This window comes from Hylaeus volcanicus, chromosome 3 (assembly GCF_026283585.1).
Source record: "Hylaeus volcanicus isolate JK05 chromosome 3, UHH_iyHylVolc1.0_haploid, whole genome shotgun sequence".
NCBI classification, from domain to species: Eukaryota; Metazoa; Arthropoda; class Insecta; order Hymenoptera; family Colletidae; genus Hylaeus; species Hylaeus volcanicus.
The window spans coordinates 6,379,517-6,405,016 of record NC_071978.1 but is presented as its reverse complement, the minus strand read 5'-3'; the positions used below and the strand labels follow the sequence as shown (position 1 = coordinate 6,405,016).

Sequence of the window (25,500 nt, the reverse complement as noted above, 5' to 3'; positions counted from 1 at the left end):
AGTAGTCGTTTCGATATATACATACATACGTCACCGATTAGAGAAACAGTATTATATTTAGTACAATCACAGGCTTGAGAAATACGTGTGCCATGTGCAGTTTGATAGACAGGGAACGCGTTAAGTTCTACGAGATACGTGGAATTTTATTATTGTCAAATACTGTGAAAGAATATCCACTTCTTTTAACATATTAATTTAGAGAATATAATTTATAACATATCACATAAAAATTAGGACGAGTTTTGCCTAATCTCGCACAGTTAATTTCATTGAAGCACCTTTAAAAAATTATACCTCCTCACCCTTCGATATTGAATTACCCACCTTCTTAGTTTTGTAATAATTTTTTAAAAAATCCACTCCGTAAATATCATAGAATATATGTACAAGCCAACGCACCCTTCGATCACTGAATATTTATACTCGCACCCACCCAGCCCTGAAGCACCGACTTCCGAACTCGATTATCCGACAAACATTGTTCATTTGCGCTTCCCGGACTAAATGCAAATCAGCGATCGTCATTTGTCGATCCCAAGAACGCATTTGAAGAGGGAAACAGCGGCCACCCTCATCAGAAATTATAATCCAGATCTCTCCGCAATTACCCAGACTCCACGATTTTATTAACCGTGGAACGAAGTTTTAATTGAATAATCTCACGGTACGTTTAACGGACCGTTCCGTTGTGTATCGTCGATTTAATCGACTCTTCGACCCGCCAAGGCTGGAATAATTGCTCTGGGAGGGAGGGCCACCTTGCGTCGCGACTCATATCTGCACGGATAAGGAAACGGTATTAGAATCGTTTGCTTTACTGCGTCGTTCGCGTACTCCGGGCGTCTTACTGCTCGATAGTTTAACCCTTAACACCTCGATGAACTTGGATTTATACGTCAATTCCATTCCCACGTCTCTGTTTCCAACTGTTTCCTTCCACTTCGGGGAGAAGTTGTGTACAAGGAGAAACGCCAGAAGGATAAAGCGAACGGAAAGCGGCGTTCTCGGTGAGCTAGTACCGCCCAATTTGTTCCAATTAGTTTTGTTGAACGTACCCTCGATCCCTGAGAACTACTATATCTCTAAGCGATATAGTGTTAATTATTGTTTCCTCCATTTATTCTACTGGGGCCAGTCTCACGCGTCCACGAGTTTCGCGCTTGCAATACCGAACGCTGATTTCAGAAAGGGTTAGGGTGGTCCATCTGAAACAGAGCGTTTGAATAAGTTTGTTAGTTTGGAAGGTACAGGGCAAGTTCGCCTTTCCTATAGTTACTATATCTGGAAATCTGGAGGTTACCAAAAGGATTTTAGAATTTTATTTTTTAATAATAAAATACGTTTGTCTACGTTCACATCATCCTTTAAAATTAATTGTAATCTTGTATACCGCTTGTGTTTGGTTAAAAATAAAATTTGAAAGCTTTTTTTAGGAAAACCCATTGCGTAAGTTAAAATTTAAATACAGGAGAAAATATTTTACAGACTTGCAAAAGCCAAACAGTTCGTACACCTGGGGCTTTTTTAATTTTGTGCATCATAATAATGTTGTTACCTATGCGCGAGTATACCAGAGCAGAGCACGTAAAAATTAATGAGGTGGTTTCCACAATTTTAAAGATAAATTTTATGCTACGAAAATTTCTTCCTTTCGGTATAATGAAACGAATTTATATACACATTTACATATATTTATATTTATATAATATGCACATAATACTATATTTTACATTCCTATTTAATTCGTCCAGTATGCTTATCTATTTGCACATAACCCTGATGAAGATTCCTAATTTAACTTTTCACTTTAAAACTTCAAGCCATAAATCGGAACTTCATTAATCCCCTGTTTATCTCCTAAAAGTTCCCCTACAATTCAACTTTGTCAGTAGTAATGGCGCTTCTCCCATCCTAAACTAACATTTTTCCCAATCGTACTTGCAAATAAACACCATAAACATTTACATCAAAGAACCAACAGGACCACTGTTAACAAACGTCATCGCTTGTTGCAGGTCGGGCCAGCAGGCGCGCACTTCGCCCTACTGGCGACCCTAATCGTCGAAGTCCTGCACTGTTGGCCAATGCTAAAGCACCCTCGACGAGCCCTGACGAAGTTGATCTCCATCCTACTGGGCCTGCTCGTTCTGGGTATACTGCCATGGGTGGACAACTACGCCCACCTCTTCGGGTTCATCTTTGGCTTTCTAGCCGCGTACGCCCTGATGCCTTTCATTTCGTTCGGCCACTACGATCGTCGTCGCAAGGTCTGGCTGATCTGGATCTGTCTGATCCTCATCGTGGTCCTCTTCACCCTCCTCCTAACCCTGTTCTACAACGTGCCGGTGTACGAGTGCGAGGTCTGCAAGCTGTTCAACTGCATCCCGTTCACGCGCGACTTTTGCGCCTCGCAGAACATCAACTTCAAGCGTGAGGAGCCCGTATGACACACGGGGCCGTGCTTCGAAGTCGAATTCGAAACATCTTACCGCGTCGGCCAGGATCTGGAACGATCCTGGCTGTGGCAGCCGATCGTCTTGGCTCTGCTGTGGGACTCGAAGATCACCTGGTGACTCCTCGACTCGCGCGAGGGTCGAGCCGAAGGGTTCGAACGCACGTCTCCTCAGTTGTCGGCCGACGAACCTGGAAGAACTCGTATTCGCCCGCCCGGACGAACGACATTGCCTTAAAGATTAAATAAAGCCCAGGACCCCTCCGGGGACCTGCGAGTGCCGACCTGACTTCGTGGTCCTCGGTGTGGCATGTAAATATTAGAAACAACCGCGCCTTTACCGTAAGCGACCATCGTCCCCTGGGGCGATCGTGTCCTCGACGACTCTGTCGTTTCTAGGCGACGAACGGACAGAGAGAGCCTCAATACAAACTACCCCGATCGAGTGGACGCGATCGATCACCCTCCAGGGGAGAGGGCGAGGCTCCGTTCTGATACGTGGTTCGATAGAACGAAGACGGGACGGAGCGGACACGTGTACATAGCCAAAGAAAACGAAGGAACTCTTGTTACATATACATATACATACGTACGAACATAAGGAACGACCTTAATAAGTTTAAATTTTAGAGGGAAAACCGATCACGCGAACAATGTTGAAAGTGTTGCACGTCTTTCGTCTTCTGCGCGACGCAGCAACCCCCTGTACCTCCGACGTCGGAACTATCTGTGATGGGCCACGCGGTTGTCTTCGAAGAATATTTTTCATAAGCCAACGGGTGCAACATCTATTGGGGAGAGGGGAGATCATCCACCACGCGAATCGGACGAGCTTTAATTTTAAGGTCGGGGTAAGGGACTTGGCGAGGAGGGATATGGGAAAGTGTTAAACGATAAGTCTCCGGTGAAACGAATCAATTTTTTATAACGGCGTGAGAGTGATCGAGAGAGAGAGAGAGAGAGAGAGAGAGAGAGAGAGAGAGAGAGAGAGAAAAGAGAGAGAGTGACGGGAGAGATATCAGAACACTTAATCAATTTCCAAACCCCCTGTAAATAATTATTCGTAGACGCGATGGAATCGGTTTGCGGGGAGGACGACGGGCAATGGGTATGCGCGAGGTCATTCACCCTCTCTTGCACGGATATCGTTTCATCCCTTTGGATGAAGAATTCTTCAAGTTATCTACGTTCAAGTGATAATCGAAGCTCTCGGATATTTCTAAAAAAAAAATATCAGTTCTAGATCTTATGAATCGTATCAGGTTTTTTAATTGAATTCCATGTGTATCGTGCAATGGAGGGTAAGTTAAACGCGGATTGGGCGAGCAAATGAAAAAAAACAAAAACAAAAACAAAACAAAGAAACAAACAAAAAGCACTGTGACATTCGTGAATGTGTATTTTATTATAACGGGTACGTACATGTAAGAGAACGTTTTCTGAGCCAGAGGGAGAGCGCGAGTGAGTGAGAGAATCTGCGTTCGTTCGCGTCACTTTGTCACGCGTGAACGACGATTAATATTTACAAAATAGCAATAGCGATGATCATGATGTGCCACAACGTGGTGGAGATCGTCGCGAGTGAAAGTGATTTGAAGTAACCTTACCCGGCGTCGTGTCGATTTTTGCGATCTCGTTCTAGTGTAGCATGCTCGGCGGAGGAATTTTATACCTCGTCGATATCGGTTCGCTCACCGTGGACACAGACGACACGAGAAAAACGTGCTTTCTATTTGCGTTTGCGCGAATGCCAAGTCTTGTGTACGTTCGTGCTTTTGCGGATCGTTGATTTTCTCAGCGTCGCGTCGAACGTCTTGGGAAGAAGGATTTCGTATGACTTTTCACCCTTCGTGTTCCCTTCACAATTCCATCGTTTATATTGTGGTACCCTTCGGGTCGAATTTCGAATGTGACAAGGAAAGAAATTTCCGAAAAGGAAACCCAGGAAACTACCAAAATTGTTGCTTACAAATGAAATACACGAGAAAAAGTAACTGAGAGTGCAATCTACTCATAGATTGGAGGCCAGCATTACAAATTTTAATTAATATCACGGAGTGGAGAAGACAGTGCTTGTATCAAGGTAAGACCACGTGTTATTGGAATTAAGAATGTGAGAATAATACATTCCAAATTAGATTTTTTCTTTTATACTTCTTGCTGTGAAAGATGATGTGCGTTTGACAAAAACGGCAGACACGAAGGGGTTACAATCAGACAATGCTTTGATCAGATAGAAACTGAAGCTTCGTTAAATATATTTTGAATCAGTATTTTAAAATGGTATTTATTATTATTTCGATACTTATTGATTTATTTCTGTTATGAAGATTGGCAAACGTAAGTGTTTAAGATAACAGTACTTATTGCAAGATCTTCAACTTTATGTTCAACTATATTGTATAGCACGACAGCCTGCTATAATAAATAACATAAAACAATATAAAAATATTACAAGAAAGAGAAAATTGAGGGAATGAAAATTCGAGATGATTTCTTGATGGACACATGCATCGAATCCTTCTTCCAAGAACATTCGTCTAGTTAATAAGAACATCAAAAACCTGCTGCGTTGATTACACTATGTTAATATTTATAAATGTAAAGGCATGGTTTTCTATCCTCGTACATGTTGAGCATGCCACAAAAAACGAGTAACGAATCATTATATGGGGATTATAGTGATTATCATAATATTGGCAATTAACCTTACCACTATTAACATAATTTACATGGTAATTACCTCTGCATAAATATATTACTAATTGGAGCCACGTGAACGCTATCTCATGAGTATAAACGCACGTTTCTGAAGCATTATACCTGCTTAACGATCCAATAATTAACGATTATTAATCGTGTAACCAGTAAACAATTTTTATACATTTCTCTGAATATTCGTTGTTGTTGCTTGAGACTACGAAATTAAAGAAAAAAAAAAAACAGAAAATACTCCAATACTCCTTTCTTTTTCGCCAGAAGTGCGCGTAGAAGGAGAAAATTTGAAAACGGTTTTCGAAAAGGAAATTTTTACTTTAGGAATGCAACCGAGGGATCGAAAGCATCGTTCGCTTTCAACTTATCGATTACGAAGGCTGTATCGATCGTTTCTCCCGATTTATATTCGTCGTTTTTTCCTTCTTGCTGTAGATCAATAACTTCTTATATTATGGCAGGCGCGACAATTACGATAATTGAAAACCATGCTCTCGATGGTGAAACCAGTTCTTCGTATTTCGACTAATTCGTCTTTTGTATTTTGTATTTTGGACGCGAATTTCTCATGCTTCCTTTTATCTAGTATTTTTTTACCGTTCGCCATGCTGCGCACAAGTTTCCGCCACATACGCCCTTAACGACCATTTGGCACGAATTCACGTGGAGACGTGAGAAAAACCACATTGTAAAACGATTAAGCGAGAATTAATTAAAGGACAGGCCATGTTCTCGCGGACGGTTTTCTCTTTCGCAAAAATTGATTTTATGTCACAGAGAGGGGGCAGTCTGTTCATTTTATCTTTGATTGATTTTGAATCGCAGTAAAATCACTACTAAACGGAATTCTCAATTTAAACCTTCACTTTAAAAATGTCAAACTTCACCAGATAAATCTGGAGTTCAGAGCATAAAACAGGATAAAAATTGTATGTGAATCTAAAATGCTCGGGTTTTTGTTTCTATATTAAAATCTGATTTGACGTTTAATGTATATATGTAATTTAATTTATGTATTTTATCGTTGAATATGAGTGCAATGATACATAAGCATTATGCAAAGCTTATGGTGTACATATATATCTATCTAAAGTGACGAAAGATTAAAATGACTGGATATAAATATTTCTAGATAGGAGTGTATCTAAATGTATCTAAACACTGTGCTCTGAATTTACCTTTAAGTTATTGAAGTATAATTAAAATTGCAAAAACTCTTCAAGTTTCTTTACTTTCCCTAAAGAAATAACATTCCAAAAATAAATGGCACAGTCCACGATATTTAAATTTAATTTAAATAAATCTTGCACCAACCAACTCTGGAGAATTTTCGACGAAACGCACACACGTTCACATGCTCGAAAAACTTTCGTTACCTGTTTCTATCTTCGTCTACTATATTTGCGAAAGAGACCTTAGAATTCCGCGAGAACAAATCCTTAGGGGCAATTATTTGATCACGCACATAGTATTTGTAATTTGTATCGATTGCGCGTGAACGACGAAAGCAACAGTTCCACGTAAATGCATCGAAAACACAAACACACTGTATCATGATGTAAAGATCAGTACTCGACGCATCGAACCACCAGTATCACGTATTCTTATGCGTTTTTTGTTACTCTGCTGTTGATTTTCCTGGAGGACACAATCTTCGTTTTTTAAATCTCGCCTCGTAACTCGATAACACGTGACGCTTGATTTCCAACATTGACATCGGCTGGGAAGTTAAAAAATAAACGCGCCTTTTCAGTGCATGGTTATCAGACATTTTCAAATGAAAGTTAGCGTTAATCATAATTCACAGGTCGTTCATTGTGGTTTCGTTTTCGATGGCAATAGATCGTCGAGCACTTGGATTGGCGTGGAATTTTAATTGTTTAACTTCCCATCTTGTGCACGTACACGCATCAACAAATTGGATTTGAAACTATACGTCAACGCGCATTTTACTGGTCGAGGAAATAGGAAACAGTACATCCTGAAATGGAAAGTGTTCACTTGGTAATTGAACCGTTTCCTACGAAATTTGTTTGTATTCGATTAATTAATTAAAACCATAAGGAAAATATATATATCATGTAAACAAAATTAAGAACACACAGACATTGAGCTATGTTTGTTTACCTAATTTTCTGTTTCAATAATATTGAAAGATTTATTCTCGGAAAAATGTAGGAACCAACAGAAACTACCCAAAACATGAAATTAACAATTAGCTTCCTTGAAACGTACCAGTGTTTCTCAAAAAATAGAGTCATCGCTCGAAATCTCTGCATTTTTCTGAAATATTCATTTCGTGGATGATGATTAAATACAAAAAATATGTATGGTTTCATTTCGAAGTGGCCAGTAAAATGCGTCACGTGTCACCGGATTATTCCGATCGTCGCGACGAATCGTTATCGTTGCTTGGCGGCGTGCGAAGCGTGAAACTTTGTGATAAAAGCTGATTTGAGTGGGCGAGAACGATGGATGGGGGAGGGGGGAGTATGAACGATGAAAGGGCACCGGGGTTGCGTACAGGAGGACGATGGGGGGGGGGAGGGTCCAGGACCTTTGAAGACACACACACAACTACCACCACCATCGACACACTGAAAACTTTTCGGATTATATAAATATATAAATATATAAATATGAGTATATACACGTATACATAAAGTACGAATTAAGGACCGAGGTGGACCGTGGCGATTGTCGACGAGCAACATATTGTTATTATTGTAAATGTGTCATATACAGGTAATAGCATGCCATACGAAGAAAAAAAAAACCAGCGGAGGGAACGAGTAAAATTCGAGAATACCTTCGATATTTCCATACCGATCACGGCGAGGTGGAATGTCGTCTTTCGCCGCGGGGACGATGAGATGTTGACTGCGTTTACGTTTGCCACCCCTTAGGAAAGAGAGATATCGTGGAGTGGACCGCGAGTGTGCAGGTGACGGGTCAAATAATGTCGAATCGTTGCGCTCGGTATTCCTCTCGTTTTCCTGCTATTCAGTCAATGAATACTTCGGTAAAATAATACATGCTTGGATCGCGTCGTGAGATTAGATTTTGGTCTCTTTAAATATTAAGCTACCGAATTTGAAGATTGGTACCTAGAAACTGATTCAAATTTGTTCAATAGTTTGACTGGATTTAATTAAATAGAAAATACATTTGACTTCTTGTTTCAAAGTCAACCTTTCAAAGTACTTAACATTTTATTCTCTCAAAAATCGGCTTCGAAATTCAACTAAAATAGAATTCATATTTCCTTCGATGAAAAGCAAACCTTCGAACGAAGTTCAACGAAAATTGTTCGTAAATTAGTGAAACTAGAACACTCGCGATCCTAGTCGCTACGGAATCCTCTCTCCCGAGGCGGGGTATCGTCCAAAAGTGCTTAACGACGTTTAATCCGAAAGAGAACCATCCGACGTAGAGATTGTGTTTGTTTGACGTACTCGTTTGAGCAACTCGATTAGTCCCTCGACAAAGAGGCAGCTAAAAAAGTACGCGCGAGTTTCCCCGATCTACTTTGTCGACGCGTGGAACGATTCACATGTAACAACGGAGGTCCTCTCGACGATTCGCTCTCGATCCGTCGCGAAGAGGATATAACTGAGCATACAAAAACGTGAGAATAAATACTAACAAAGGTAAAGTGGTATAAAGCGCGCACCAAATGATGAAAATAATAATAATAATTAAAAAAAAAAAAATGAAGTATAAAAACGTAACGATGTCTTGTAAATAAACGTATGCGTCGAAAATGGACCAAGGACCTAAATAGTGCAGCTCGTGTAAAATTGATATCCCGATCTCGCTATCACGTAGACGAGCTCGGCTGGTAGGATCGTTAAGTAAAGCTACAATTTATCCTAACGTTGCACGAAGCGGCGTGAAATGCATCCTTGACGCGGTCAGGTAGACCCCAGGTCCGAGGAATCGTCGCGAAGATCGAGCGTTCGAGATGCTCTGCCTCGAGGAGCATCGACAGATCAGCGTTCGAGACGATTCATGGACGATCGGCCGATCGTTAGATCGATGCGTTAGGGACGAAGTGACTTTTCCGATAGCCAGGATATATCGACGCGACTGTTTTGCGTTCGCGCGGGATCGTAAAAAGTATTGTAGGCTTTCAGGTTTATTTATTTCAGTGTTGATATGGAGGAATTATTCGGGAAAGATTTTGAGTCACAATTATATTAGTTTGCGATCAGAATGACTGTAGGCATTATTAGCGAACGTAGACTGGGCGATAAGAGTCGTTGTACTGTTTCGAAAATCAGTCTCCTTTCGATTCCATTCCAGTCTCCTTTAATTTCGTTCATATTTGAATAACGGTGATAATGAATTAATCGATGGTGTTCAGAAAAATACTTTTGAGAATTGTCCTCAAAACTCTAGATAGTGGTCTAACTCACATTTAGAAATACCTTTCATTTTAAAGACCTCAATCCAGTTACGAATACCGTATCTGGGAAATAGCATTTGCTCGCACAAGAATGATTTTAATCGGTCACCGGAATTTTTGTGCGCGATTTTAGCGCTTAAACAATGTCGACAGAACTCTGGGCTAGAATCGCCAGGCACCAAAAGCTTATTTAATCCCCTCATGTCGGCTGCTATCGACAGCTTTTAATTGAAACCAGCTCCGCGTACCTACTCGACGAACGTTTCCCGTTAACGAATACGAATTTTTTTTTTCTAGCAATTAACAGTTTTACTTTGAGCAAACTTCGTTGCACACATAGGGGATAATCCACGCGTGATTAGTATCCGAAACGAGATACGAAAGGAAACATCGATACTGTTCATGAAAAATAAGATATTTAATTTTGTAGAAATTACTAACTTCGTTAGGCTAGACAAAGGCCAACGCTTTCCGCGGATCAATATTAGTATTTTTCAGAAAGCATATTTTCATCATTTTCGACTCTTCCAGTGAAATGTTTTTCCTAATTTTGAAATTCGTGATGTACTTCATCGGACAACTTAGAGACTATTTACATTTCCCACTGTAAAAAGACATTAAGAAACAATCCACATTATCGTGTTACTAACAAATCTCTGTCACAGAATTGTGTGTTCATATAGTTCGTAAGAGACGTCATTTCTAATTTTGAAAAATTAGAGAGGTACCTCATCAGGCCTAGTGAAGGTCGTCTACGTCATCCATTGTAAAAAAAGCATTCTGAAATTCATCAACACATTCAATTTGTTCATTCGGTTCACAAGATAGGTACAATCTAATAAAAAAGAAAAAAGTTGAAACCTTCACCTTCGATAATAAGGCTCGTCTGCATTTGTAAAAAGACATTACAAAAATAGTCTGGACTACTATACGAGAGTCACTGCTCCCAAAAAACTATTCGATACATAAAAAAGGTCATGCATCTAATCTTGAAGAAAGTCGTCCACGTCGTCCATTGTAAAAAGACATTAGGGTAACAATCGACACCACCAATGTACAAGAACCTGCCCTTCCACGAAGAGTCCGCGTTCACCAAACTTCCGAAGCGTTAAAAAAAAGAAAATTTGAACGAATATATCTGATCAAAGCTAAAAAAAGAAAAACGATGTTCGCAGAGAGGATTAGGTTTCGCTCGAGGCAGAGGCTTGCTTTTCGCGACGATCGCTGTACCCTGGTTCCTGGATCGTCGTCGAGGCTCCAGTCCGGAGACAGAGCGAATCCATGCGAGAGCAATTTATTCTAATGACAGTCCTCGATCCCCTTTTATATATATACATACATACTTTAAGAAGATTCCACCACAGCCGCGCGGTATTATTTTTCTGTATCCCTGTATCTATAATGAGTGATATAAGCATTAAACGATGGACTTAAGGGTTACGAGTAATACGACTGTACTATTAACGATTATTATGATTACTTCGCCAGTTTTGTTTCCATCTAGTAATCGGTAAGGTTTTCGATTACGATTATTATTACTGATCATAAACGATGCATTGTAATTGTCGCTGTTATATACAATACATACATACGTGCGTATAGGCATACGGTATGTGCACGCGTGCGGACGCGCGCGCGCGCGTCTGGTGCACATACGTACGCGTATATAAGTCTCTTGAACAACATATTAATTTAATAACAATAAAGAAAACGTGAAACTCATCTCCTGGATGTGTTTTTTTTTGTGTCTGTTTCGCAGATGCCTCGAAGCGGAGGTGGGCAAAATTTAATTAAATAATTTGAATTTCGAGTAAACACTGAAAGTATTTTAATATTTCGGTAGTTCATAGTGGACAGAAATTTAATCGGTCAGTGCAATAAACATTCTAGTTTGCTTCAGTGCTCTATTGTTTAAATAAAGTTTCGTTCATCTCTGCCGGAGGCTCATTGATTTTTTATTTTTTTACGTAAGATTCTCTAGGAGATCGATTTTGACTGTTTTCTTTCAATTTATGTTTACTTTGAATTTTATTTAGGTATTAATTCGCGCAGTGCGATATTGATTGTTATATTATTTCTTTGGATGTATTTAGTATGATATTTATTGTTTCGTTGGCCCTGTTGTATAATTTATGGTTGGTTATATTGTAATTTTTTATTTTTGTAATCGGTGCTTTTTTAGTTTTGGTGAGTTCATGGACTAGGGATTTGATCAATAAAGATTTCAAGTATACGTTGCATGTTTTTAATACTTTGTAAGAACATAGATTTTTTATTATTACTACAAAACGTAATATTTTCTACTTCTTTTTTTTCAAAAGTCTTAATAGCGAAATCAATAAATATATATTATCGAATACTTTATTTTAATATATAGTGAATGATAGCATTAGCAATTGGATTGGTTTTCCAGTTGGTTCGGTGCTGAAACGTTAGATGGCAGAACCATTACGTTTCGACGTAGGTCAGCATCACTATAGAACCAATCACATGGCAGGGTTAAAAAACGAAGAAAATATATTTTTTTAATTCATTATGTTAAGTTGCAGAAACTTGTCATTTACAGTGGGTGTTCCAAACACAAACTATTAAGGACATTGGCCAATACGATGACAGTGTCCTTGTTTTCCATATGTATACACTTTTCCACACTTTAAATGAATTCAGCTTTCGTATATGTATGTGGACATTTTCTTCAGCATATTGTATAGCTTTTCTTTTCTTATAGATCGGAGACTAAATCACCTACGAATTTCCATCACCTTTCAAGTTTCCTTCGTCGCAACAGCTTTTGGTTTCAATTTATCTTCATCGTAATTCCTATTGGCTTCAATCTGTCCTCGTCGCGGTGTTTTCCAGCATCAATTCGTCTTCGTTAAAGTTAAGGTGTGTTACACCTACACATAATAGTCAAACAAATGAAACAAGCCGAAAAATACAACGCTGCCGGTGAAACACCTTCAGCAACGAAACAAAAAATGGCGAGAGATTAGAAATACAGAGTGATAGGCTCACTCTTGAAACGTTTTGATTCATATACGAATCGATTCTGTCAGTATCGAGAAATAGGATAACTAAAATTGACCAAAGAAATCATTGGCAACGTTACAAGTTTTACTCGGCATAGTTGGAAGATGTGTCATGTAAAATAGAGCATCACATTCTATGTACACAGTAGCCATAATTTATCAGACTATGAGTTCTGATAAGTTCTGACAGTTTACTTCGCGTGCGACATAATTAATTCATCTCATTACGCGTTCATATATGGACCACGTTTGTTTACACGATCTTGTTCAGGAAGATCCATCCATTAAAGATGAACGGCTGAGAATACATACCTAATTCCTCACAAACGAAACAACTTGCGATGTCTCTTGCATAAAAGATCGACATTCGTATGCAATGACGCAGTACCTTCGTAATATTATCACACCATGATGCAAGTTATATGACTGTAACACGTCTAAAAAAAATATGACTCTTCCTATGTCACAAACTCCTTCATAATTTACCTGTCTGACTTGTTCTATTGGTTAAGGGTCTGTCCATAACGTACATATTCTACTTGAATTATTCGATGTATTCCAAACTCTAGTTTCTATATAATAATTTTTTCAAAAATTATTCAGAATTCCTGGAATACAAAAGTATCTGTTTCACCAGATGGGTGCTACGTGAAAAATGCTATAAATTTGAAAGTCAGCGGGCACAAAGGGGTAAGGAATTTCAAGTTCTCGAGGACTCGGCGTAAAGCGGATCACGCGAAACGAATGCGATGGCCCTGACAAGTTCATAAATCTGCGGTGACTCATAGCGAATCCCTTTTCTTCCTGCGGTTTTCCCATCGAGTGAACTCAGGAACGTTTTCTTGGCATTTCCTCGCGAAGGGTGCGGCGTGTCTCGCATACGCGCATGTGATCGAACACGCGTGTGTCCAAGGAGATACACGAACGTCCCCGTACACTCGCTCCGGCGGAGAAAGGAAATTTTATAGAGATTCTGAGAGATCGCTGGATCGCAAATACGGAATAATTGGCAATAGACCTCGCGGATATAATCAATGGATTGCGGATGTTTATGCAAATTCATACATTTAGAGATCCAGATAAATAATTGAAGCGTGAATACGTTCATTTCCTAAACAGTAAAATGTGTAATCCATTGTTGATATTATATATATTTATGCATTTGTGAATGCGCGGTCTAATTATGAACTAATAAAATTTTGCTAATTCATTCAAGGAAAAGGAGGTTTATGTAAAATGTATTGAAATATTTGAAACGTGGAGATGAGAACGTGCGCATTCAAAATATCACTTCGCAAATTCAAGTATGTATGAAAAAAAGAAACTGAACGCTTATATCGTGAACACGACGCACGTTCCCTGGACTTCGACAGAAGCAATATCATAAATCTCCACCTGCGGACCACACTTGAACGCCAGACGCGTCCAGTTCCTGGAATTTTCCAGCATCCGTTGTTCCTCGCAGTCAAACGACATATTCAAGATCGATCTTTACGATAAATTGTCTCATTTATTTTAATATTATTAACAGTTTTATGGAAAAGCAATATAGAAAATATAGAAAACCGTGCAATGAGAATGAAAAATATATTTTATAGGTAGGCACAATAATATAAATATTTTATGTACCAAGCATACTCTTTTTATATTTACGTTCACCATAAATGCATAAAATTCGTAGTCGATTCATAATTTATACTTTTGGGTGCTCCATCGTCCGGAACACGTGCAGAACGTGCCCGAATTTATAATCATACTATGTGACACGAGGGATTCAGTAGCTGTTTCGCTTTAGTTGCGGTACAATTTTTCATCATGGTTGAATCTGATTCTTTACACTAAATTCTTCCACTTAAGACTTCCTTTTATTTCTAGTGTGCAGCTAGAAATATAAGCAACAATTTAAATGTAATTTTAACTCTCATAGAGTAGAACTTTTATATTACTTCAGAACATACCAAAGCATTATCTATGTGACATAAAATATAAGCAGAGAAATTTTTAAGTAATTTGCAACAAGTTTGCAATTCATAAAACGTGAAAAAAATGTTTGCTCAAAATTGAATTTCGAATGCCATAACAAGAACAATTCCCTAGTATTATATCAGCGATCTTTGAGTACTACAACTATCGATAATTACATATATTATGCAGCAGTTGGTAATTTACGGTCCGTTGTTCGTTCAGTGACCCACGGCGATAATTTCGCTGACCCGCAGCGAAGATTTACGGTTATTTATTTTTTTCCCTATCGGATACCTAGCGCGTGGCCGCTGGAAAAATTTATTTCTTTTTATCCCCGACCCATTTTTTACTCGGATTTATGAACAAGCCGAATAACAAGCGTGACACTTTATTAACTTTTTCGGTCGCACAACATACAATGCAGTCTGATTTAAATTCGGAACAAAGGCGCGTTAATGAATCTTCGAGAGTTAAAATTGACTGTCTGCCATGATAGAACACTGAACACTCCTCGTCCATGTATAAAAAAATCGTGCGAACGATCGACAGCAATAATCCACTTTCCTCGGCGTTCATTTTTCACTTGCTATACAACGATCGAACGATTCTTTAATCTTGATCGAGAAATAAATGACTACGAAATAATTTGATCGTGACTCGCGGTTCATTTATCACTGTGAATAATAGTCACAATTTTTTGTTTACAGAATTATTACAGTACAACTTTAATTGATTTTAAGAACGCTAAATTTTTAATTATATTATTGCAGTATTATTTGACTTGCAGAATAATTTGTCATCGAATTTTCATTGAATTTATCTATTAGAAATTATAATTTCATTTGTGATGTTAATAAAGTTAGTACGGTTACTGAAATAATAGTACAGTGTAGATAAATAACAATAATATAATAGTGATTTACTGACTTTAGTAATGAGTCAATATTAATTTAACGTTATCATTCGAATGTAATTAATAATCCAATAATGAAGGAAAGCAGACGTAATCGATATTATTTGAACACCATAACATTAATGTTCATTTTACGCTGACGTTCTGATAAACCTTATTTACATTCTGTTAACTATATTTTTCATGAATGTTACGTCATGAACAATTAGAAGTTCGTTCCCCTCTGATCGATAAATAAATATTAATGCGGAAGCCATGAGAGTGCAAAACGTCAGATGTATGATTTCCATAAATGCTCGATGAATTAGTAAAATCTTTAAGTTGTTCGATTTGTCACGGAAATTAAATTATACGAAACAACGTCGAGGCAGGGAAACGAATGTTCCACGCGGAAGAGACTTTGCAATCGTTTACGGAAGAACGATTTAAATGAAAAGTTATGTCTTCGATGGAAACGAGAAGTTACTCTAGTAGCGGAGAAATTGAAATTTGTCAATGTCGATTCTAAATGGCATAGTAAATTTCGATAGAGTTTATTTCTCTGCACGAGTTACGTTCGATACCATTCAAACAAAAAAGAAATAAATATAAGAGTATTTTATTTGAATTTTTTTAGTGACATTTATTAACATTCTTCAATCAACGTTTAAAATGCCAATAGATTACTATTATGTCGCAGAGCACATTACACATATCAGAAATCAATTCTCTTTATAATACATTTTAATACAGAAATGTTTTGAAGTGAAGTTATTCACGTGAATAAAATACTCAACTCGTATTAATATTCAAATGAGTGTAAACATGTGAAGATTTCGAAAATACGAAGGGAAGTTAATTTATGATGAAGCCAGAGAAGAAATCTCTTAATTGGTTCTAAATATTCATGAGAAAATTCAAAGTGTTTAACACCACGAAGAAGAGTTACGTTTCATGCTGATACTTCTGAAAAGAATGACTGAGAAATGAAGTGAACTTTGAATTAAATTTCCACGGGCCAAAGAACATACTTTCAAACGAGGTGAAATTAGGAATGTAGAATATGGCCCTATTTAATTTTTTGAAATGTTCAATTCTGCTTTCTTCAATTCTTATCTAAAAATATTTTATAGTATTCCTCGTTAGGATTACAAGTATATTTTCACGAGCAACCCACCATTCCAATTATTCTTAATATTTACACTAATGCTTGCTCCAGACTACATTATTCCGAAAACTTTCAAAATGAAGAAGTGAAGGTTCGAGGAAATTTTACTTAAAAACCATAGTAGAGGGAACTTTTCATAGAAAATCAACGTAGTTATAAAAGCGTATCCAGTAAATTGAGACGATAGAATAATTTGCTCCGAAACTTTCACTGAGGCTTCCGGAGGTCCGGGCTGGTTCGAAAATTTCTTGAAAAATTCCATTAACCCGAAAGAACCTTTACGAGCGTCTCTCTCTTTCTCTTCAAAAATAGTTCGAGGATAAGAGGTCCCTCAAAATTCCCCGTTCCTTCGCCGAACTCGAAAAATGCCCCTTATCTCTGCAACTGCGGTAAACGCGCCCCAAGCGTAGCATTGCAATAAACATTCCCAGAAATCTCTTCAGCTAGACTACGCCATTGTCCTCTTGCACGCATCTCCAACATGCACACAACCATGAGCTTTGTCCGGGTGCACTCAGTGATACAACCAGGCAGGGTGCAATTCTTCGGTAAAGATGTCACAAAATGGTTTATGTTTTTTAGTCTCTGTAATGTATATTCATGGTGCAGATTAAAAAATATACTTAATATATAAACTTTACTATAGGAAATCATAGTTGCCTCTTGTATATGTTAGTTGTTCTGAAGTATATTTACTGGGTGTGCACATTAAATAAAATTCTTTACATGTGTCTTTAAGAGATGTACATTTTACACAAAAATTTTGCACAAATCCTATTGAAGAATTTCAATAAAACTTTACCATAGGTAATCAAGGTTGTTTCTTGTAGTTTTTATTAGTTCTAATGTGTATTCGTAGTGTGTATGAATTAAAAAAAAATATAGAAGGACATTTTATACAAAAATATTCCGCAATTTTCATTAAAGAATTTTAATCATACTTTGCTATTAGAAAAATGTGTGAAGGTATTCGTGTCTGATCATTTTTGCTTGCACCCCTAGCTGAATTTCTGGGTGCGTCACTGTCCAGATACGAACCAACACACGTGTGGTCGGATAACGTGTAGGTGCACCCCGTTGCACGAACAATACAGATTCACTCGAACCACAGTCCCACCGAAGGGAGCGTGCACGGCGAACACCGTGCGAGCGGGCTTTGTGCGAACTGAGATCGTGTAGATGGAACATTGAGCCGACAATATGTCTGCTAAACCTTATGTAACGCGATCTCCTTGTCCCTATCTGTGTTTATGCATGTGTGCGCGGCCGCGTGTTGACTGAAAATTGAACCTTCGATACATTTTCTTCCTTCCAACTCGCTTTCAGAGAAAGAAATTCATCTCTGACGATCGCGTGGGAAGTTGGACGTCTGGGTGCAGAAATTTTAGGATAAATCAAATTTCATCGTGTCTCTAAAATGTCAGTCTGAAGACCATATTTTGTGTAGATTTTATTTGTAAAGCTTGAGAAATTAAGGATCTTGTGGAATGGATGCTGGAAACAAGAGGGTTGTAACCAAAGGTGAATAAACATTAAAGAAGAACTGTTTTAAATAGATACTACATATATAATAGTTGAAATAAAGAAATACTTCTATTGTAGTTAAAAGACTAATTTTAGACTAATAAAATATATTAAATATATTAAATCTAAAATTTCAAGTCTCGATCCTAGAAGAAATAGATTCGGAAATAGTTCATGATTGCAAACTTTGTGTTAACGATAGGTTTTTCCAATTATTCCAAGCCAGACTGAATAAACATTCTGAAATTAAGTTCAAATATTAACAACGTTGCATTCGCAACGAAGGTTATTGAAATCGATTATTATCTACAGTATAAACGTGTAACGTAGATCAAGCACTCTGCGAAAATTTCAAACCAATCTAGCGCACCCATTTAAAACGATCCATCGTACCACTTCCAACGTTTCAAGGGGATTTATTATACCAAACACAGTTTAAGTTAGGCGATTTTAATAATTTTGGTGGATTCCACCCACCAGATTGAGGTTAACGTTGACGACCTTCGTCCACTTTTACAAATTCTCCGGCGCACCTACTCTGGTAATTCCTGAATTTCCAGAAGATTTGCTTCGCCAAAGGGGAAACGAAGTTGCGTATCACTTTATCGTTAATTGAAGAAAAGTCTATAAATATGAAACGCGCGCGGAATGCATGCGAAATGAAAATTTTAACGAGATAGTCGATCGTGAGATCAAAGAAGTGGTTTGCAAATCTAATCACGAGGAAAAGCGACTAACGTCCCTTGATAAAGGAAATAAATCTGCGAGTGATAACAATTTTGACAAACTCTTAATTCATTACACTTCTTTATTATCACTTTTCCTGCAATGGTTTTACTTTTATTTGTAGAATTTATTATCGTGATGTTCTTCTGAAGAGGACCATATACTAGGTGATCCAAGCCTAAGGACTCATTTTCCTACTTATGATCTTTAGACTTAGATTAAATACTAAAATGAGAATTTGCCGTACAATAAATATTTTCCTAAACAAAGCGATACAACTGCAAGCAAAATTTGTATTTGGGCTATGTATAAAATGGATAAGAGAAGAAAATCAAGTTATTTTGTAAAATAAATGACAATAATGTAACGCGAGACACAATGCCGTATATAGTCCACGAACTTTCGCCATTAGCTTGCAGATATCTCTGTGCTTATAGCGAAGTAGGTGCTAGATAATGTGACAGCACCGTGTAGGGTACATTAAAGACACCTGAGTGCGTGGGTTCGGAGCATTGTACTCCGAATGTGTTTGCTAAGGCTTCTCGTATAATACTCCCTCTCTTCAAAGCTAGCCACAATGACGTATGGTAATCCTACAAAGGTAATACATATAACATCCCACTGAACGATTATTAATAATGACTGCACTCTTACGTTGTGCCACACTTTATCTTAACGAAGACGTAGTCAGCACTATTATAACGAATATAGCAATGTCAATTAATATAAGATCTCTTTGATCTTAATTTATTTTTATTTTTCATTTGGAATAAAGATTAAAATTCAAAATAATTGTAATCTTCGATTGACAATTAAATTTTTAATATATAGTTCAAATCTTAGGCCTAGGTTATCTCAGCCTAAAATACAAATGCCTTTAAACAACTCAACAAAATCTTAAAATAACGATGTCCTATTTCTTGTTCGATCTTCGTTAGAGTTTCCAGACATCAAGCAATAAAAGAGAAAATTCGAAAATCGTGAATCACGGAACCAAGAGAACTGTCTAATAGCGTCGCTCGAAGAAACATTTGAAAATGACATTATCAGCCTACGAGATCACGGGTTTACGAACTTTCTCCATTACGGCAACCAGCCATGTGCGTTCAGACGAAATAAGTGTCCATTGAAACGTGCAACGAAATGTGGGACGCATTAGGGACACCTGAATCTGGACATTATACAGAAAATGTCTCCATTACGCCATTCAGACTTTAACGTTCGCCTTTGGTCTCTCTGTGTACGTGTTCACGAGCTTACATTTACTTTACAGGACAAGGGATGTTCCCTCGTGGCCATTTTGGTTTAATACCGAATACGATTTCGCGTGTCGAGGTTGATAAATATTTATGTCGAGACTTTTTCGTTGGTATTTTCGTTACAGGGTGATGATTAAGTTTTCTTTCTACTGGAATGATAAGTCGTAATCGTAGTCATACAATTGATTATAACATTAGTCTTCAATTTTAAGTTAATTAAGGAGAGCTATATGAAACATCCGAGTTGTAGAAGTAGAATGTAGGAGAAAAATAAGTGAAAGGTCGCACTATAAAGGATTCTATGAAATATCTAGTGGCACTGTTACTAGAAACTTCCATGATGTACGTGATTGACTGGTGGAACAGGTTATTTCTTGTTTCAATTAAAATAACATTTCTATTTGTACGTATAAATGCTGTTAGAATTCCTACTAAAAATTTTTGCTGAATGTAAACGTACATAAAGAACACAGGATAAAACGCCAATAAATGTAAACATAAATATCTAACTAATTCTTATACATTTTGTTCCAAGGGATAGTGCTGACTAGTGTCGATACAAACATACATCAACAACTCTTCACATCAACCAAGAAATCAGGAATTTAGTATACATTTGCTAAATTAATAATTCAAAACGACTCAACTGAACCACACATGAACCAGTTACTCGCTTTTATGATCCCACGCAATTGCTATTTAGATTCTCTGGAACGCTATGTTTATCGTATCGACGCCTTTCATCGCAACTGACCTAGGAATAGCAGCGAATCAAGGCTCCCTTTCAAGCTAGAGGCAGGGTCGAAGAGTGTGGCGACCACGACGGGAGCAATAAAAAGATCGGGTGGAATAAAATATGCGAGCCAAGGACCGCGAGGGGCGAACAGGTGAAGAGGGAAGAAGAGCAGGAGGATAATAGTACATCTGCCAATAAAGAAAACAAAAGACGCGGTCATTACTTAACAACTCGCGGAATCCGGTTGTCCTTCTGTCTCTAAGAATCTTGCACAAGCACGTTCCAGCGCGGTTTTACCTTTTAAACGTCCTACGGACTTCTCATCGAGAGGACCTCCGAATTCCGTTCACGATTCGCCGCCACGACAAAGACGTACGAGCTAGATCATGAACGAGGAAGGAAAGAAAAAGTACTCCCCTCGATCATGCATTATGCAAAATAACGTATTAATAACGCGTGGCTTCCGAGCGGATTTTAAAGCGTATGTTAATCAACCAGGACGTTTTTGTCCTGGCTTGCTGATGTTTCATGCGTAATACATCGGGAGAGATACTAGTGGAAACTCGTGGGAAGTGATGGGAATTTCGTGAGAATTTCGAGCGACGTCGTGTTTGTACGTCTGTCCGTCTTTCCTCGCGAGTTTTCGTTACGCGAGCCATCCACACCTCGAGTATTCAAATCGTTGCCGCGCGAGGTTTTATTGTCGCGGCAAAGGCGACACCCGAGATTATGATGCCTCTAATGGATACAGTTCTAGAGAGATATTTAATGGAGAAAGGGTGGGAAGGGGTCGAAATAACGACTGGTTTTTCTAGCGATGGGAACGATAGCTTGAACGAGTTGGAAAATTTGTTTAAAATTCTGAGGGATAGTCTGAGTTCAGGTTCAAGTAATAAAGCTGCGTACTATTGCAAAATACTTGAGAACCAAGACAATCTCGAGCAACAATGGATTACCTGTCGTTGTACCGTTTCCCATCAAGTATTAGAATAGAATTTTTTCAAGCAAATAGTGCAATCTTATCACGTCCAAAAATATCCTATAATAAATTTAGTACATTTAATATATTAACAGAAAATTTCTTAACAATATATTAAATGTACTAAATTTATTATAGGATATTTTTGGACGTGATAAGATTGCACTATTTGCTTGAAAAAATTCTATTCTAATACTTGATGGGAAACGGTTTGATCGAAAATGTTGAATAATGCGTGTTTTAAATACCCATCGCTAACACTCAGCCGCAACACGCGATGTGCATCACCGTGAAAAAGCTTTCGATTCAACCACCCCGGATCTCATCTCGGTTTCTTCGCGTCGTATGAAAGCCTATCTTCTCTGGTACGGAGACAGTTATGTAAACGAATACATACGTTTTGCTTGGATTGTTCTCCGACCATCGGATACAAGATCGATTTAGCATCTCCGTGAGTTTTGCGTCGTCCTACGCGCTTCATCGCTGCCATCCATTCACAGAGTCTCCGTATCGGTTGAAACAGATTGCAACATTTATAATTTTAACGACACTCGGAGAGTTTGCGCCAGTTTTTAAGAAAAATTCAAAGGCACGCTTGAATTTTGATACATATTTGAGTCGTTCATTGCACAAATTGATTAATTGCATAAAACCAAAAGTTGAGAAATGCGACGAAATACGTTGTTTTTTTTAAGATTCCCTTCATAATATAAATTCAAATAAATATTGCAGAATGCATAAATACAGATGTATCTTTCATCTAACATTATATAAAATGAATAAAGAAGAATAGCCAAAAAATTATCGTCAGTAATTAACTCAGTCAGTAAGAGTTTTATGTCATTGAATTGCATAGGTACCAGTTCGTTCACAACCTTTCCACCTTTTAAGAGAAGTATACATGTTATTTATTTTCAACTATTCAAAATATGAGAATATCAATCTGAAACTTCAGATATAAGAATAAATATTATATTATAAGATTATAAGGACGATTCCAAGATAAAGAAATCGTTACTTTAAAAATATGCGAACCCTTTACGCAGTCAAAGGGTTAACACGAACCGTCAGGACAGTGGCGAAGTAACCGGAACACCCGACGCGTCTACGAAGTCTTACAAGCAACATTTATCCCACGTGGGTTTGACAGACTCGCGTGATGGATACCATGGCACCCCCCGAAGGCAAAATCGAGCCTCCCTCGAAGGAAATCCAGTCAGAGTTCGCCCTCTTCCCGTCGCGTTGCTCCGCGACGCCCCGCGCCGCCGACGACGCGATATTTTACGGCTTATTTACTTTTCGGCGACGTCAGAGACCTCGTGAATGGTCACGTGCCGCGCTCTTTCACGACGAAGAGACGCGCGTCGATAAGAGGAAAGTAATGGATACAGTAGTTGGCCAGGGAATTTATTCGTGCTCGTACGGAGACGGCCGATGGTTCGACGAAGCAACGTTATTGAAACCTTCCTTTCCATCTCGTGCCGCGAACAAAGGGATCCGTATCGTTGCGAAGCACCCCCGAAGCGAACGTCGAGACCTGAGAAAGCGTATACTGGAATCTTGACTCGTTTCCTTCCCGACCTGGCGAACGGGGGTCGTTGGGGGTTGATCTTCCTAGCGTCGAAGTTGAGTTGTCGATACTGCTGCAACTATCAACAGTCCTTGTGGACCAGGATGCAAGATATCTATTATTTTCAGTTGTCAAAGTGATTGGAAATATATCTATCAGCAATAGTTCTTGACATTTGACTGCCAAATGCGATATGATCACTTCTAACTATGCAACCGTTAGGTTTTTTTATTTTAATTCAATGTAAAAGGTGGTTAACTAATCGATGTACATTCACAGATATTAATATATTATAAGATAAAAATGTGGAGATGAAATAATAATTTTGACACAGGCAGTGTTTGTTGTTACAATACTTTCATGCTCTGAATATGGAAAATAATCGCCAGTCGTCCTGGGAGTCGTTTAATTAATACTGGCAACGCGTACGAGAGTTTTTCTTGTTGCAATTTTAATTACTGCGGCATTCACCCAGCAGAGGTCACATAAGCTAACATTTCATTCATGAGCATACGTAATATGTATTAAAATTCTTTTTCTCTAAAAATTCATTGTCTGCGCCCTCGCACTTCGCACATTAAATGCGTACTTCAAGAAGTGAATAAACAAAACTCTCATTAATTGTCTATTTTTAAATCGGGTCGATGGATGGGTTCCTACCCTTTTATTTGAACAGAAATAGAAAGATATTCCTATGATATTCAAGTATGGAAGCCCATTAACAATATTACAGAGCCAAGAAATTATTATTTTACATAATTCTCTTTAAAATAAAATGCCATACACTTATACACAATACAAAGTACTAGCATCAACAGAGAACTATAATACGTTATCTTTATTTTATGTCTTCAGAATATTAACTTTGCTTTTAGAAGACACTGACATCCTTCATTATTATTAAAAGTGTAAGATAACTTTCTTGGAAATGTGTATATTTGTGGAAAACATGGAAGCTGTGCAGGATAGTTTTCAAAGTTTGACCACGGAGTGCTGTTCAGACGCTAACTCCGGCAATGTATCTTATTGTATAAGTTCGTTCATGATGTTAGGATCCTAAGTGCCCGCGTGTTTCTCAGTTACGTTGCAACGATGAATCATAGATAGCATTGCTGAACAGGTACAGTGTCTCTCAACAGGAGTCAGACTTTTGCCCAAGACTGCAATTACAGCTATCTCTATGAAACCTGTTCACACAAATAAGCATACTGGATGGACTGCCAGAGACAAAATATCTTGAAGTATTTCAAAGAATTTCTTTATCCTAACCAGTTAAAACAGAGAAGGCTGCAATTTCCTTTCAAGAACACACGACGAATAAAATCTGTTAATAAAAATACAAATAATTTAATTCTGTAATAAAATTTGCATACTCGAGAAAAGAAGATAATTCGAATTTTAATATATTTTTAATTTTGACAGTTGAATCGAAGCAGGCTTTGGCAAAAAACAAAGTTAAATTAAATTGCAATATACAGAAAAATGTAAATTAAAACAAAGTATCTATACAATTCCACTTATTCTGTACAGCGCAACGAAATGTACACGTCTTCTCATTAGCCGTGCGTAAACTGTATCCGCATCGTGTTACCATAGTTTCATTAAATTCCTTACTTTATATCCCATGTTCCACACAAAGTTTCTCGACAGCAGTCGTTCGACCCACTTGCGTAATGCGCATTGAACCCATGTATCGTTCAAGCGGGAGCACAGATATCCAGGGCAGCATTTTTTCTCCAACGAAGTTAAACTTTCGCAATATTTCCGCGAATAATGATGCGCATGAGACGAGACGAGATGAAATTTCTATTATCTCGATCTTGATCTCGAAAAATCTCGAAACATGCATATCGATCTCGAATTTTGGACAATTTCGAATATACGATCTCGATCTCGACTTTAAACTTTGAAATGCATTAAACATGTACATCTCCGAATTAATTGAATAGTTACAATGCATATAGTATATCCTTGTTCTTTAGCTTTATCCTTGTTCGACCAATATTTTGAGAAGTTAGCACGAATAGAACCTACACCTTGTCCTCACTCTTGCAGCGGCTCAGCTCCGCGCGAT

At 38.0% G+C, this 25,500-nt stretch overlaps 1 protein-coding gene and 1 long non-coding RNA gene across 6 annotated transcripts in view; one reads left to right on the top strand and one right to left on the bottom strand.

Annotated features, from left to right (window-relative positions):
• Positions 1-12,469, top strand: part of LOC128873084 (inactive rhomboid protein 1) — a 236,131-nt gene extending 223,662 nt beyond the window's left edge. Inside the window, exon 15 of the mRNA XM_054116356.1 lies at positions 2,019-12,469. Within this exon, the coding sequence (XP_053972331.1) occupies positions 2,019-2,450 (432 nt within the window). The 3' untranslated portion in view covers positions 2,451-12,469. The remainder of the gene's footprint in view (positions 1-2,018) is intronic.
• LOC128873089 (uncharacterized) overlaps positions 4-25,500 on the bottom strand; it is a 31,699-nt gene continuing 6,202 nt past the window's right edge. For 3 of the 5 annotated variants that reach the window (XR_008456320.1, XR_008456324.1, XR_008456323.1), the window contains exons 2-4: positions 22,254-23,517; positions 852-1,208; positions 4-780 (exon numbers count right to left, since the gene is read on the bottom strand). This is a non-coding gene — a long non-coding RNA (uncharacterized LOC128873089). The remainder of the gene's footprint in view (positions 781-851; positions 1,209-22,253; positions 23,518-25,500) is intronic. The other 2 variants (XR_008456321.1, XR_008456322.1) reach the window with 1 other exon arrangement.